A 15,878-nucleotide genomic window follows, 5' to 3' on the forward strand; every position below is an offset into this window, starting at 1 on the left:
AGGATGTGAGCTGTGGATTGGTATCATTAAATGCACCTTACCTGTCATTACTGTAGCTCTGTAGTGCTTTCCCTGCAATAACACACCTGACTGAACCCATGAAAGGTTTCTGTAATTATCTAATAAGCCTCATTGTGTGTGTTAAAGCAGAAATTCTGCAGTGCTCTGACCCTCCTGACACCTTCACCAAATCTCTAGAATCCTCACAATAATCTTCTGCAATTAGTATACTGTGTTTTGACACACTGGGTTAAAGCAAATTGTGCAAATTATCAATTTTACTAAGTGTGCCCCTGCACATGTCTGCATGTATCACTCTTGTGATAATAGGCACATCTTATTAAAGCAGGAGAATTTTTCTGCTATATTATTTTTAATTAGATATTGCCTTTAATAACAATGCTACTGCGCATGTACCCTGCTAAAGCATTTCCAGCATTTTTAAATGCAAAGCTGTAAAAAATTAGAGGTCGACTGATAAACAACTGCGGGAATTATCGATTATCAGCAAAAAAACCACACCAATATATTCTCCTGGTTACGTGCGTTGCGGGAGCAACTGAAAAGAGTCCGCTGTCATTATACAATACGAGAGCAGCCTCTAGAGGTGAAATAAAAACTTTCATTAACAAATTTTGTTGTGTTATTTGAAGTGTTTTTTGATTCATTTCGGATGACTCTATTTTTATTTGTTATTGGAGTGCTAATTTTTGGTTCAGTTTGGATGTATACCTTTTACTTACTTTAATATTTATTAATAGTTAATATATAGTAATATTTATAGATTTATTTCATGTAAAAAAGTACAGTACATTTTCATGGTAGAGTCAGTACTGTTTATTTTTTTAATAAAGTTCAGGAATATTTTGCTTTGAGTGTTAAGTTTTCATTCAGTATCAGTCTTAAAAACTACAGGTTGATTCATCGGTTATCGACCTTTAACTTTACCAATAACTAAGTTACTGCCCAAGTTACTTGTATCAGTAAAATCCGCCATTGGTCGACCTCTAGTAAAAATCAATGATTAGCTCATATTTCTTGAGTCTCTCGAAAGTCAAACAATATACGGTATATACGCAAACGAACAACACACGAATGTGTCTCATAGACTAATCCTTTAAACAAGAATGTGAAAAAAATTTGTTTTCCGTGACTTAACCTGATATGTATTATATATGACTTAACTCTGTATACCTTACAGAGTGTGTTTACACCAGAGAGACAGTGAAAGCTCATCATAGTTTGGATGCTTAAAGGTGGTAAATATTTGAGGTGTTGTGTAATGTGTTGGAGCAGTCAAACACTGTCTAAAACATCCTTGGCACGGTTCTTCTACTAAGGAAGGGGAAGTTGTAAGCTCTTGCTGTATGCGTATGGCCAGGTGAGTTAGCAGGCTAGATGGTCAGCTTTCTTATTTGGCAAATAAATGCACTATACAGCTGAGTATTCATCTATGTAGGATGACATGCAGCTCTTAATGGCCTCTGCCTGTTACACCCTGATACAGCTTGTTGATGACTTACATTGTGCAACATGTCACTTTTTAAGTGTGTAATATTTCATATGAGTGGAAATAAAACATGTGTTCCAGATCCTGGAGTTAGTGTGTATCCAGCTGTCTCTCTTCACTGCAGCAATCCAAGCATTTCGCTGTGCTTTGTCTTTTGGAAATATATTCCGAGTTAGTTCCTGGCCTGAGGGAACAACAACTAAATAAAATGGTACTAATTTCAATTTTTAATTTTAAGAATCTTGTATAAATTATACTGTATAAAGCTACCAGTCGATTAAAAAGAGGTGTATGGGTTTTTTTGCTAGTGTTTTGAATGCTGTTTAGTAACATCAACATCACTTCCTGTGCTCATGAATATTTGCCTGAAATGGTCTATAAAACTGATCTCACTGTTCGAATGCTATGTGAATATTCATGTAGTCGAGGGCACATTTGTAAGACTTTTTACCTAACAGACGTCTATCGATACAGGTTTCCTGAATTTATGGAGCTGAATCTCAAACAGAGCTCTACTGGCCATATAAAACCCTATGCTAACATCATACACCATATGTAGTGATTACCTTCAGTGAATAACAAGTTGTTTCGGATTCATCTGAAGTGTCTGTAGTAGGCAGCATTTCTTTTACATGGATAGTGAATGTTTTTAACCATAATTTGTTACTGATTAAGTTTGAGTGTCCTTACCCGAGGTGTACGGTGCGGATGTGTCTCTGGATCCCCGCTGCAGTACTCAGCACCTTGCCGCAGTTCTTCCACAGACACTTGAACATCACCTTCATGGAGTTCTGCTCGAAACACAAGTGCACAGTGACACAACTAATCCATCCTGTTTTTCCTTTGCATGCTAGGCTTAACAAAGACACGAAAGCCTGATGGGAAAAAAAATGCTTTGTCATCCTTGTCCTCCATTATAGCCATGATAAGCAAGATAGAAATACACAGAAACACAAACAGCCCAAATCTATCAAGTCATTTGTTTGTAACTGGTGTGTAGTGAAAGTGACAGTACATAGTCATGCTGTATATTCAGTGTGATGTTATACACATTTGTTGACATTTACAGTTACAAGGGGAAAAAAATTCCTGCGTTATATACGCTGACTGTTTACAAACTGGTGTATAAAATGCCTTCCTTACACCACAGTACTGTTGCATCCTCTATTCTTATTGGTCAGAAGGTGTTGATTCATTTTCAATCACAGCAGCTCTGACAGCAGTTCCAGCTTTTAAAAAATCCACTGTTTATAGCTTAGATCATAAATACGTAACACCAACAACATGGCCTTCTTTAATTGATAATACTAAATTGGTGCAATTGGCATATTGCTCTGGTATAAGAGAAATAAAACACTATGGGACATGACATAATGCAAGAAAATAGCCAACTTCACGGTGGCAACAGTAACTCCACAAATCACTGTTTAGTATTTCCAATAAAAGCATGTCCTGTTGGGTTTTATTCCAAATTGTAATGCTTTTCTCCACCTGGTCACATATTACAATGGGGTTGTGTGTTTACTTTGTCAAAGCACTAATTTCATTTCCATAAGGAGGCCTTTGTTTTAGTGTGGTACAAAAAGCAGACTGTGTCCTCTGAGAGCATGAACAATAACAAAGCAGGTCCCATTGCCAACAACCAACATTTAATTAACCACCGAAAACCACCAAAGCACATTCACTCATCATAATACACTGCAAATAATGATATAGGAGACATTATGTTTTATTAAATGATTATTAAGCCTATTTCTAGACATATTTTCTTGTTTACATTTGCTATTTTGTAGGCAGATAATTTGGCATCTTTCAAGGATTTATTTCTGGGCAGGGGACTAGGGGGGGATCATCTGCTACCAGAATCTCAAACTTGATTAGCAAATTAGTGTCTAGGCAAAATAAAATTAAAATAATACAATAATAGTTATTAGATAAGCGTGTTAGAATTATTAGCCAACTTGTTTGATATTTAAGATGTTTTCACTGGTTACCTTGTTTTTTTTTTTGTTTTGTTTTTTTGCAGTATAGCTTTGCATATTTGACAACTCAGACTGAAAGTGTTTCACAGACATCTCACTGAAAAAAAAAACATCTGTATGCTGAATTGTTTATGCAGCCAGACGGAGTTTTATGGTATTTCACAGTAAATGTCACAGAGATCCATTCAAATTACAAACTTTCTTTACACTCTGAACTTTATCTAATACTCCAACATTCATTACACCAAAATAGAGCGCCAGGATATACACAAATTATGTGGTTTGTTCTTAAAATTCTGCCCCCACATTCTATGACGTTGGTTTACAGAGATCTGAGCTGTTACAACACCATTACATTGACAGAGACAGATCGACACTGATATAAACGATCAAAAATACCAAAACATTACTAAAAGTTCTGTGATAAAACTGTGATTACATTCCTCAGTCCTGTAACTACATACCTTTTTGATTAGTCTGTACTTACTTAATGTTTAATGGTTAATAAATAATACTGTATGCTTTAATAATAATTGCATTTGTTTGAACAAATCAATAATACAACATGAATTTAAGTATTTAAAACAAATGTAAATTGCATTATACCATTATATTTCTGATTTTGCAGTTCTTAATTGTTTATAGGAAATTTGCTCACAAACACAAATGAAATAAAACTCTTCAGTTGTATATTTTAGATATATTAACGACCCTGAAAAATGAACTTTATTGCCAACTAAACCTTTCCCACTGGGTCGTCCTAAACAGCATGAATTCACAACCTTATTTCAATTCACAATTTCTGTTTTAAACACCTGTTAACAAGCTCGGTTAAAAGTTAGCTACATAAAAATGAGGTAGAATTGGAGGCAGTTCACTAGCGCTATTGTTAAATGTGCTTTACCAAAAGCACAAGAATTCTTTCTGTGGCTTCTTCTGATCCGAGTCACGTCAGCATAATATGAGTCAGATCAGTATAATATGAGTCAGATAGTTACTGTATGAGTCAAATCAGTAGATCAGTATCCATTCCGTCATCCATTTTCCACACCTACACGGGGTCATGGGGGAACCTGGAGTCTATCCCAAGGAACACAGGGCACAAGCCCTGGGTACCAACCCATCATAGGGCACAGTCGCACACACATTCACACACTACAGACAATTTGGAAACCCTCAAAGCACAGGACAACACATAATCTCTGTGCCCACAGGGCAGAGGTGGGATTCGAACCCCAAACGCCGGATCTGCAAGGCAAACGTACTAACCACTAAGCCACCGTGCGGGACAAATCAGCTTAATATCAGTATAATAGGAGTGAAATCAGTATAATAAATGAACAGAGTGTTCACTTGTTTAAATACAGACATGAAAGTACTAAACTTTCAATATTTTATGCATCACTAAAGTGAATTAAATCTCTAGTTGAAAACGAGCCTAATAGCTATAAGAACTCAACAATAAATATAATAACCTAGATAATGATGGGTTGTGATTTCCACCTCTGTAACAAAATGGGGAAAAAACAGACCTCCTGCTTCATTAACCCCTGAGAATCACCGGACCCCACTTTGAGAACCACTTTCTTTGAGGACAATGCTGATCCAGATAAAACTCCAAATGGATTCAGTGTTTATACTGGAGGATATTAAAATAGTTTATTTTAACACCAGGTACTTGTAGGTATGGTTCCTGTGTAATTAAGTAGGACAGATGACTGGGTTGTTAGAGGATAATGACAGCATGGATATCACAAACACCGGCACCGATAATGTCCAAGAATCCTGTGACTGTGATAAGACAGCGGGACAATACTGCAGATAAAGAAAGCATTCATTACTGCAAGTGTACCGTCTGTGTGTGGAATAGGGAGATACAGTAGACGAGAGTGGAGCGAAGAGGAGAGCGAGCGACTTTCTCACTCAGCTATCACATAATACATCTCTGTATATGCAGATTGCCGTTTCGCACTGCATCTCAAACCTCTTCACTCGGGTCTGTGGATGCGATGAGAACTTCACACATTGAAGAAAACAGCAGCAAACACAGGATGTGGCGTTACATTCACCCACCATTAACATAGGCTTAAATACAAAGCTGCAGCTCTCACTTTCACCACACAATACTGAGGAGGTAGGGCTCATTGTGCATAATGTCACAGAAACACACACACACTCATACACATACACGGCTCCATTACAATAAACAAGGGTCTCTCTTGCAGAATGACAATAACATCTTCACAGCACTGCTGAATGCTCGATTCTGATTAAAGGAATTGATTGGTTTTCTATAACAGCGGCTCTGACAATAGCATCTTCGAGACCATGTTACTGTTTCTATAGTAACAGCTAATTCTCAGAGAAGTATATTGCAGTAGAAGTATACTGCATATAATCTAAGTCTAATAATAAACAGGTTAAAAACATGTTATTTAGCAAAGTATGATTATTGATATGTTGAAGGATTTTAGGGATTTAAGGAATTTAGAGATTTAGGGTTTTCCACCACAGGAAAGTCTTCAGAACGCTGTGCTTTATGGTTTATTGGTAACACACTGCATTTTTGTCTTATTAACGTCAAGAGAAAATGATAGAAAGACTGTTTGTAGCTGTTAAAATGTAAGTGATAACAAGAGTTAACTCGTTTCACTGACATTCCATAACATTAAATGTTAAGCTGATAAAAAGTACACTGGCAAACAGTACAAGAGGAATAAAAACCCTTCAAGACATGCTGTTATAGGAAAGTAATAATTGTGTTTCTTTCTTAATTAACACCATCAGATCAGGGTCCAGGAATGGACAGTAAACCAGCTGGTCTAAGAGTGTTTTGAGATGAAATTGAAGGACATTAGGAGAGGGTCGCTGACCTTGCGTTTGCGGGGAATGGGCTCATCAAACAGAAGACTGCTGGTGTCCTGCTCGTCCAGAGTGTCATCCGGCGGCCCGCTGAGGCTGGACATACGGAACGGTCTGAAACTGTCGGCTGAGAGTGGTGGAGACGGAGTGGAGGGGTTGGACTGATCACTGGGAGCACTCCAGCTCCAGAAGCCACTGCTGCTGTAACTGGACGGAGTGAAGCCTCCATCCTTCCATGATCCATTCAGACCCTCTGTAGGAAGAGAGCAGGTCAGGGCCTGGTCGTGGACAGAACAGCTATGATTCTTATAGCTACAGCACATACTCTGCCTGTTAAACCTGAAATATAAACTAATGTTTCACATTTTGTTTCACGTCCCTGGTCATATTTTAATCAGAATCCATCACTTAAAATACAAAATTCCTGTTTTTTTTTTTTTGTTTTTTTTTTACATAATCTTACATGACAATTTTGCTTCACCACTCTTCACACACGCTAACAGTGTTCTGATATTTTGCCTTGACTGACCAATAATAATGCATTGTAATGTTTTATCATGTCACTTTTTGATGAACATTTACACTCCAGTCTAATTCTAATGGTTTAATAACTGATTTTTTTTTTAACTAAGAAATTTGTCACATTACAAGGATTATGAGGGTCGACAGTGTCTTTAGGGGAGTCTTTAATTATTGATCGAAATTGTCAACAGGCACATACTTTCTATTTTGGTACTAATAAGAGAAACTTATGAGCCCAATATGATTTTAATATGTATATAGGGGTTAAATGTATTTTTTAATACAGCAAAATAGATACAAATATAATATTCTTAATTCTTAATGAGATTAATTTACTGTATATGTATAGATATAGTGTTTTTTCAATGTTAAAATTGCAACAAAGACATCTATACAGAAAAAATACACCACTCATTCCTGTACACATGTTCATAAGACAGTAGGGCAGTAACAGTGGAATGATACATTATATGGCTAAAAGTATGTGGACACCTCACCATCACACTCATATGTGCTTTTTGAACATCACATTCCAGATTTAGTCCCCATTTTGCTGTTATAATAACCTCTACTCTTCTAGGAAGGTTTTCCACAAGAGTTGTAAGCATGGCTGTGGGGATTTGTGCTTGTTCAGCCACAGGAGTATTATTGAGGTGGGGTGTCAGGTGAGGAGGCTGGGGTCCGGTTCATCCCAAAGGTGTTCAGTGGGGTTGAGGTCAGGGCTCTGTGCAGGCCACTGGAGTTCTTCCACTCCATCCTTGGCAAACCATATCTTCATGGAGCTCACTTTGTGCACAGGCTCACTGTTATGCTGGAACATGTCTGAGCCTCTTAGATCCAGTTAAGGGAAATTGTAATGCTACAGCATAGAAAGACATTGTATACAATTGTATGCTTCCAACTTTGTAGCTACAGATTTTGATCAGGTGTCCACATACTTTGGGTCATGTAGTGTATCATATGCATGTTTATGCATATGAACAATTTCATATGAACAATTTTAATATATATTATTTCATATGACTAATCTTTATCTTTACAAATTCCATAAATTATTTTGGGTAGTTTTAATTGTATAAGGCATCAGCTGTAAGTTTCTCGTGCACCTTGAATAAATTGCCACATCTCTTCTGCAGACATGGGCTTCCACTTGCTTCTGTCTTTGCAGGTCCCAGAAAAGTGGTCTAATACTAAATATACTTTTTTTTTTTAATGGCACACAAATTTGACATTTTTAATAACAATAAATATAGGTGTTTAGGAACTTTGTACTGGAAAAAGTACTGTACCTAAACAGCGAGTTTTAACAATTCGGGAAAAGGTTAAAGTAGTGGCTAAGTCATGCAGGCAGGTCAACTTCAGTTCAGTGTCAAGGCTATGTAAGAGCGAAAAACAGGAAACTGCTGAGTGAAAACCACATGACACTTATCTCTGTAGCTGCTGTGTGGAAAAGACTGAGCAGAGCTTACAACAGCACTGTTCACTTACCGATAACTTTAACTGGAGGACTCCGCACTAGTGGACTTGTGGACAGACTGGTTAGCACCATGGCTGCAGTCACTTTGTCCATGTCTACCTCCTCGTCTGATTTCCTGTTAAAAGGGGAAAAACCCACTTATTACCACATACCACACCAAATCACAGGCACCTTTATTTTGTATACTATGTGGCTCCTTTCCTGAACAGTTATTGTTTGAATGACGGACTGAGAAATGCACTGCCATAGAACCGTTTGTCATTACGATAATGTCTTGAGGTCAAGTATTTATGGGTCTAGTTCAGAAGTCACACTGGTGTACATGTAGAACAAAGAACAAGGACCTGAACCCGTTGTCCCAGTCACTTATGCAGGATCTAGTCTGAATATGGTGAAGTCTCTGGTGAACGGTGTGCAAATCATTATCAAAGGATGGCGAATGGAATGCATTGATGTGTGAAGAATATAATCAATTGCTTCACCTCCCTCATGAGAGCACCTGAGCCAACAGCACACGAAAACAATCCCAGTCCCAAATCCATGAGTGGCGCAAAGAGAATTTGCTCAGATTGACAAATTTCTTGACCTCCATAATCAACGCCATCGGCGTGATGGAAACAATGCTATTAGAGCTACGGTATAAATCAGCACAGGCTCTCCTTTTCCAAAGACCCCCAGTCCCCTGATTACTTCCTGGTCACCTTGGAAAGGCACAGAGAGCACAAAGCAGAACATCTCAGCATGACAGATCCCTGAGATAATACCACAAAGATGTCCCTGAACAGCATCTAATTAACCCACTAATATCCCATGTGCCAATGAAATATTATACATTTCCAACAAACACATTAGAACCAGTGTAATTAGGAGCTGATGAATTGCTACTCTGCAAATCTGCTATTTAAGGCCTCAAGTCATGTCATTAGTGCTTTTATCAAGCCATAAAAACAGCATAGGCCTGTACAAATGAGGTACTAATTAAAATATATAGCGCAAGATGTTCGTGTCCCTGTCAAATCTGTTATAATCACTCAAAGTACTATGTTTAATGTGTTAGATTACAGATTAGAGTGTTAAATACTGTACAAATCCAATGTCTAATGTATGACTGTGATCTCTAGATTGTCAAGAATTATAAACTCAAGACATATCATAAAACATCCTTTTAAATAAGCTGAATTGCTAAACAAAGTGATAAACACATCAGTCCATCTTCAGTCTTTTGTTACACCACAATGTTACAGAAGGCACATAGACATTGTTCTCTCTTTTCTAAAAAAAAAACAAAAACTAACAGGAGGTAAAAATGACCCAGACCTAAAAATAAGAGTCTCCTAAGGGCGTCTGCCTGCTCTGTGATCCCACCCAGCGCCTTCCCTTATTTATAGCAAGCTTAGCATGGATGGGTTACTAAAGGAAGCGGGGGGGGGGGGGGGGGGGGTGTTGGGAGTTGTCAGGGGTAACGGGTAAGTGAACACCCTTTAGCATTGCCTTCACACAGATTTGGCGCTTTGTGTTTAAGGGTCTTTTTTGAACCCTCAGTGCCACTGAGCCAGAGACATGACTCCAGTTTCAAACACAACACCCACTTTGGGAAATTAACAGGTGATTGGATTACAATGTTCCATACTCTGCATTTCTCCAAGCATGGGTGGGTTTTGGGTGAAATGCATTATTACCAGTAGATGATGAAAGAGAATTTAAAGCATTTGCATAGATTTGCATAGATAGCTGATATTTGATCAAAATGTTGAAGCAATACTAAGTTCTATGTTTTAATTGTTTTAATTTTCTATTAAACTTGTTATTTTAAAAGGAAGCATTTCCATCAAGTCTTATGTACAGTAACTCAAGACCGTTCCCATTAAAGCACAAGTTATCCAGTCACTTGTGGACGTAGTTCAGCAGATATATTTGAAAAACTTTTTAATGGTTGGTCTGCAAAATGCTGATCAGGCTGGATCCGATCCTGACATTTATAGAAAATTGTTCTGCATGGTTGAGTGCACACATCGCACTGTACAAACTGATAACTCTGCACATTTTCTACATTTCCTTCAAACGTCATTTTTGTTTGACGCCTATACTTCCGGCTTAAGTGTGGGTGACTTAAATTGGGGGGGGGGGTAAATGGACAACCTTAGAATGGGTAAGTTTTTCTCGTGAGGTCAAATGAGGAAGATAAGCATGAAATGATTGTATGGCAGTAAACAGGCATGCTAAATGGTGGTGGGCTTCAGGAATGGTAAATGGTATGCATATATAGCGCTTTTTTAACCTTAGCGGCTCCAAAGCGCTTTACACCGTGTCTCATTCACCCATTCACACACACTCACACACCAATGGCAGCAATGGGGATAAATGGGCAGGGTAAGTGCGAGTGGATATTTGAAATGGCTGGAAATGGGAAGACTAAATGTGGGCAGCCAAAATGTATTTCTGAACTTCCCAGGGCCTCAGAAGCCTTTTTGGCAGGACACATAAATTATGTTTCTGATTCAATCGGAGTAAAATAGGAGACTAAGCGTGGGCTGGTTTTGGTTGTGGAGGTAAAATAGGAGGCTAAGAGTGGGAGGGTTTTTGGCATGAGAGTTAAATAGGAGGCTATGTGTGGAAGGGTTTTGGTGTGGGGATAAATGACAAAGCTCCAGAAAGACTAAACGTTTGGATTGGGGTAAACATGACAGCTGAGTGTGGGTGGGTTTTAGTGTAAATTTAAATATCCTGGCCAGGAATGGACGTGATGTGAGGTTTAATGGGAGGGTTTTAGTATGGGGTAAATGGGTGAGATGGCAACTAGCCAGTCAGACAGACTGCTGACATCTGCTGTACATTTTTGGATAGATGAGTCAACTTTCTGTACCATCCAAACTCACAAGACAAATGCGTGTTTTGGCGGCTGTGGAAATGCAATCCCCCACTTTAGACATCTGGTCCTTTGTCTTTAAGGGAGCACAGACCCTCACTGCCATAGAGCCAGAGATATGGCTCCAGTTTCAAACTCAACACTCACTTGGGAGAAATAACCTCAACAACTGATTGTGTTACACATTCACTCCTCTGCATTTCTCTTTTGTCCTCCATACAGGATCATTAATCCATCACCTGTTGGCTCTTTAACATGGTTACGGCAATGGTACATTGCACAAGAAAATAAGAATACAAAAATAAAAAATACATCAACTGAGATTAGGCCTGAGTAAACTTTGGCAAAATCAGAATTTTTATAAAATCACAACCACCTCCCACAGTTGCTCCATTTAAACTACTGTAACGTTGTGATAGTTATACAGCTCCTGTGATGGAATTTTACTTCACACCGTTCACAGCTTCTGCAAACACAATCCAGATTTCCTAATAAAAGCACATTAATTTCTTTAAAATCCATTTTAACTTGCTATTTGGTTATAATCATATGTAGAGTGTTTTTCTAGCAGCGCAACAAGCATATGGGAATTCCCCTAAAACTCTGACTACATCTGTTCAGAGAGAGAGAGAGCGAGGGAGAGAGAGAGAGAGAGAAATAAAGAAAGAAAGCAGGAGGCCAACTATGGTTTCTTACAGCCAGTGAGCTATGAAGCTCATTTCCTCCTGAATATTGAGACACATTTTGCCTCCTGCCTCTAGGTCTTCGCTTCTAACACATAATGATACAGTCGTGAATGTTCAAACAACAATGAATTACACAGAGCACATATAAAGAGCAAACTGTTACGGCTGTTCTGTTGTAATGTAAAAGTAATTATGGCAAGAATACATGAATCATAAGTTTTCTAAGATAATTTTATGTATGTGTATACAGTTATCAGGAATAGTAGCAATATAATATATGTCAATACAAACAGCTACAATACAGTGCCATGGAAACATAAAATTTTATTTGTTATTCATCCCTTATTTTCAACTGCAGCATCTTTGAGAACAAGCGAATTTCACGGAATAAGGAAGCCTGTGCATATGACAAAGTTCTTGAAACCTTGAATTTGAATAAATGGTAGTGTGTGGAAGAACATGCAAGCTTGATATAACCCACAAAAAGCATGCACACCGATTTATTAACAGGACGGATTATATCTTTAAGATATAATACGAAGGATTATATCTTTCTTATGAGCATTTTATGCTTTTGGCTTAATGAAAGTGCAATTTTGGATGTTTCTACCTAAAGGTGCAAAAATACAGGAGTGCTGCATAAGCAAACTGATCAGTTTTAAATGCAGGTGCAAATTAGTAGGAAGGGCAAGTATTAAATCTGTGGAAGCCTGTTTCCATTGGTTGAAGACGAAATTATACCATTTACTAAGCGTCAATGATGAGCAAGTTCATCTAAATTATGCCCTTGTGTCTTAAAACAATCACACACACATTATATATATATATATATATATATATATATATATATATATATATATATATATATATATATATATATATATATATATAAACACATAATATACATCTCACAAGTTTGATGAGTTAGAGTTTCTCTCTTCCAGGAGTTTCTTTGATATTCACACTCACCATGGCTATTGAGAACAAAGAGCACACACAACCTAATTTGCATACTGTGTCCTCCTCTAATGTTGTATGCAATGCCATTCACATAATTATTCTTGGTTAATCAACCACAACACACCCACTCGCTGTGCACACAATTAATTTGCTCAGGCAAATTAGTACTCGTTACTTCGGATCCTAATAAATCAAAGTCTGAGTGTTTTTAAACGTACGTCAATATCAGAAAACAGCATTCAGATTTCGGCAAAGATTCGATCAATATCCTTTAATATGCACTTCAGTTATCTGATAATAGAAAAACTATGAGATCTGACCTAAACAATCAGATTTCATTTAGTAATATCCCTACAAGTAGCAAAACTACCAACCAGTAAGAGCTAAACTAAACTTTTGGTTTAAGGCCTGAGCTCCATTAATATAATTTGGTGAAACTGTAAATCTAGCATGGCATAATGATGACTTGGTTTAATCACATGTTTAGGATCTCAGTGTTGAGAACTCCTTATATTAACACATTAACTGAACGGTACTCTTCCCACATTGTTGGCACCCATGAAAGAAGTAATACCCCCTAAATCCCCATTTAAACCTTGTCAGTCAGCATAAAAACATTTTCCGATACTGAGCTGCTAGCATTATTGAGCAAGCAGCTGTTTCAGCTTTCAAATAACACAGCATCTTTTCTTAACCCATCATGTTCTTGTGGATTTGAAGTGACTGACTCTCTAATTACAAACAGTTACAAACGTTTTTCTCTATTCAGCTAGGTTTGTGCAAACAAACAGACAAACAAACAAACAAGTAAATAAATAAACAATACAGTATACATAAACTGAATAACTGACTGTTGGCATAATATCAATGTGTTTATTGAAATCTAAATATGACCATAATACAATTAAAGATATTGTAGTACTGCCAAATTCAAATAAATAGCAAAATCAGATAATGATCGGATTATTAGTGATCATACAAGTACACTTATTGTGATATCACAGTGGACTACTGATTGGAAAGTTGTGAGTTTAAATCCCAGCACTACCAACCTGCCACAGCTGGGCCCTTGAGCAAGGCCCTTAACCCTCAACTGCTCAGTTGTATAAAATGAGATAAATGTAAGGTGCTCTGGATAAGGGCGTCTGCCAAATGCCATAATTGTAAATGTAAATGTACATTGCCAATATTGAGTTGATCTGGTCTTGTATAAAAAGGATACTACATAACTGCTGTCTGTTGCAAGTAATACGATGCATGACCTTTGACCTACTTCCCTTTGTGCAAGTAGGCTAACCCTCATTACAAAAGTGAATAATCAGATAGTTCCTTCCAAAACATTCAATCTACACATTAAGCATAATACAGTACAGATAAGCTCTTCACTCCATTTCTGGCATGTGAGGACAAGTCACAGTGTGTTTAAATATACAACTATTTGGGGGTCTATTTCCCCCCACTGCCTAGATCCATTTTCTTTTCACCAGAGTCAAAACTGCAAGCATTAAGTAGCACATGAACCACATTTCATGCACACAATGTGGTAACTGATGTTAGATGACAGATATAAAAGATATAAAAGTTCTAGCTGTATAGCCACCCTGTGGAGCGATTCACACTGAAGTTCTTGGCTGTCCAGGGCCCCGAGGATCAAACTTCATGTAGAAGACCTGATGATCAGTCTCTAATTACACCTCCCATAAGGGCATGTTCCCCAGTGTCAGAATTTAATCCATTTCTCTAGTACTTCTTAGTGCCCTTTACCCACATGTGCATTAGATGATGAAAGACACTGGACTTATGCTGAAAGTGTCATATAACATCATAACTACCGTAAAAGAACCACATCAAGGCATCTCTATTCATCCTTATTAAGTAGTGAAGTAACATCATTCCAAACCAGCCTGAATCTGGACTAGCCAAGCTCCATGGGGAGAATAATTAATCTGAAGAATCTAAGAGTATCACTCGCCTCTATTGGGCCTGGTTAAAGCAAAGATTAATGCATTCATTACTGATTAACTTACATTACTGCAGGCTTCGCTCAGCATGTTCAAGCATGAACACATGTGGTTTGTTGGTATTGAAGGCTTCGCTTTGCACTTCCTCTTTCTTCGCTTAACGCTAATCTGCTGGCTATAGCCTGGCCCTGATCCAAGGTTATTATCGGTCATCATGTGAATACTGCAGGCTGGCTCATGGTCTCAAGGTCTGGCGACTTGCCAAAGACTTCCTCTTTCTCAAAAACACACAAAGTAAAGTGCCTAGTAAAGATGAAATGTGTGGCTAAAAGCTGGCTTGCAATTGAAGACCAGGGCTGAGTCAAACCAATAATTTCACTTTAGCATTCAGTTCCTGTGTTTACATTCGAATCTGCATATAGACAAAACACAGGCCTATTTTGACTGAGCCTCTTCTATTTATACCCACAACGCATGCTGCTTTTTTGTTGTTGTTGTTTTTTTTTCCTACCCTGTTCTCGTGTTGTGTCAGTACTCTATGATGTAAGGAAGTTAAGTGCAATCAGAACGGTTCATTTCCAGTGAGGCACAAAACAGTAAGTCCTACTCTCGTTTCCCACAGTGAGCTCACACCCGAGAAAGAACATGGACAATATGGCTTTCTGACAACGTTCGCTCTGTGTCGAACTGCTGAACAGATGAAGCCTCGTAGGGAAATAAAACGTGAAAAACACAAACATAAGGCTCACACTGAAGAGTGAGCACAATGTGACAGCATAAAAAAAAGACATTTATTCTTTGGGTAAACTTTTTTTTCTACCAATATATCTATTAATCCATTATACCTCAGTGCTGACTATCTACTGCAACCCTTACTGCTGAACAATATACTGTTAATTCAATCACTCAATATCAATTCTTAACAATCTTTTTACCATTGATAATTCTAATTAATAATTTGATTAGGCTACATGGACGTATCCTGCTTAGGTGAAACATCAGGGCACTTGAGTTTTAAGTTTTATTAGCATTAGCATGGCTATGGGGGGGGG

The 15,878-nt window shown here is 37.8% G+C and overlaps 1 protein-coding gene across 2 annotated transcripts in view; it reads right to left on the reverse strand.

Annotated features, from left to right (window-relative positions):
• znf704 (zinc finger protein 704) overlaps window positions 1-15,878 on the reverse strand; it is a 63,575-nt gene that overhangs the window by 19,609 nt on the left and 28,088 nt on the right. For both annotated transcript variants that reach the window (XM_017454308.3, XM_017454307.3), the window contains exons 3-5: window positions 8,365-8,468; window positions 6,366-6,607; window positions 2,201-2,301 (exon numbers count right to left, since the gene is read on the reverse strand). In XM_017454308.3, the coding sequence (XP_017309797.1) occupies window positions 2,201-2,301; window positions 6,366-6,607; window positions 8,365-8,468 (447 nt within the window). The remainder of the gene's footprint in view (window positions 1-2,200; window positions 2,302-6,365; window positions 6,608-8,364; window positions 8,469-15,878) is intronic.

This window comes from Ictalurus punctatus, chromosome 24, assembly GCF_001660625.3.
Source record: "Ictalurus punctatus breed USDA103 chromosome 24, Coco_2.0, whole genome shotgun sequence".
In the NCBI taxonomy this organism is placed as follows: Eukaryota; Metazoa; Chordata; class Actinopteri; order Siluriformes; family Ictaluridae; genus Ictalurus; species Ictalurus punctatus.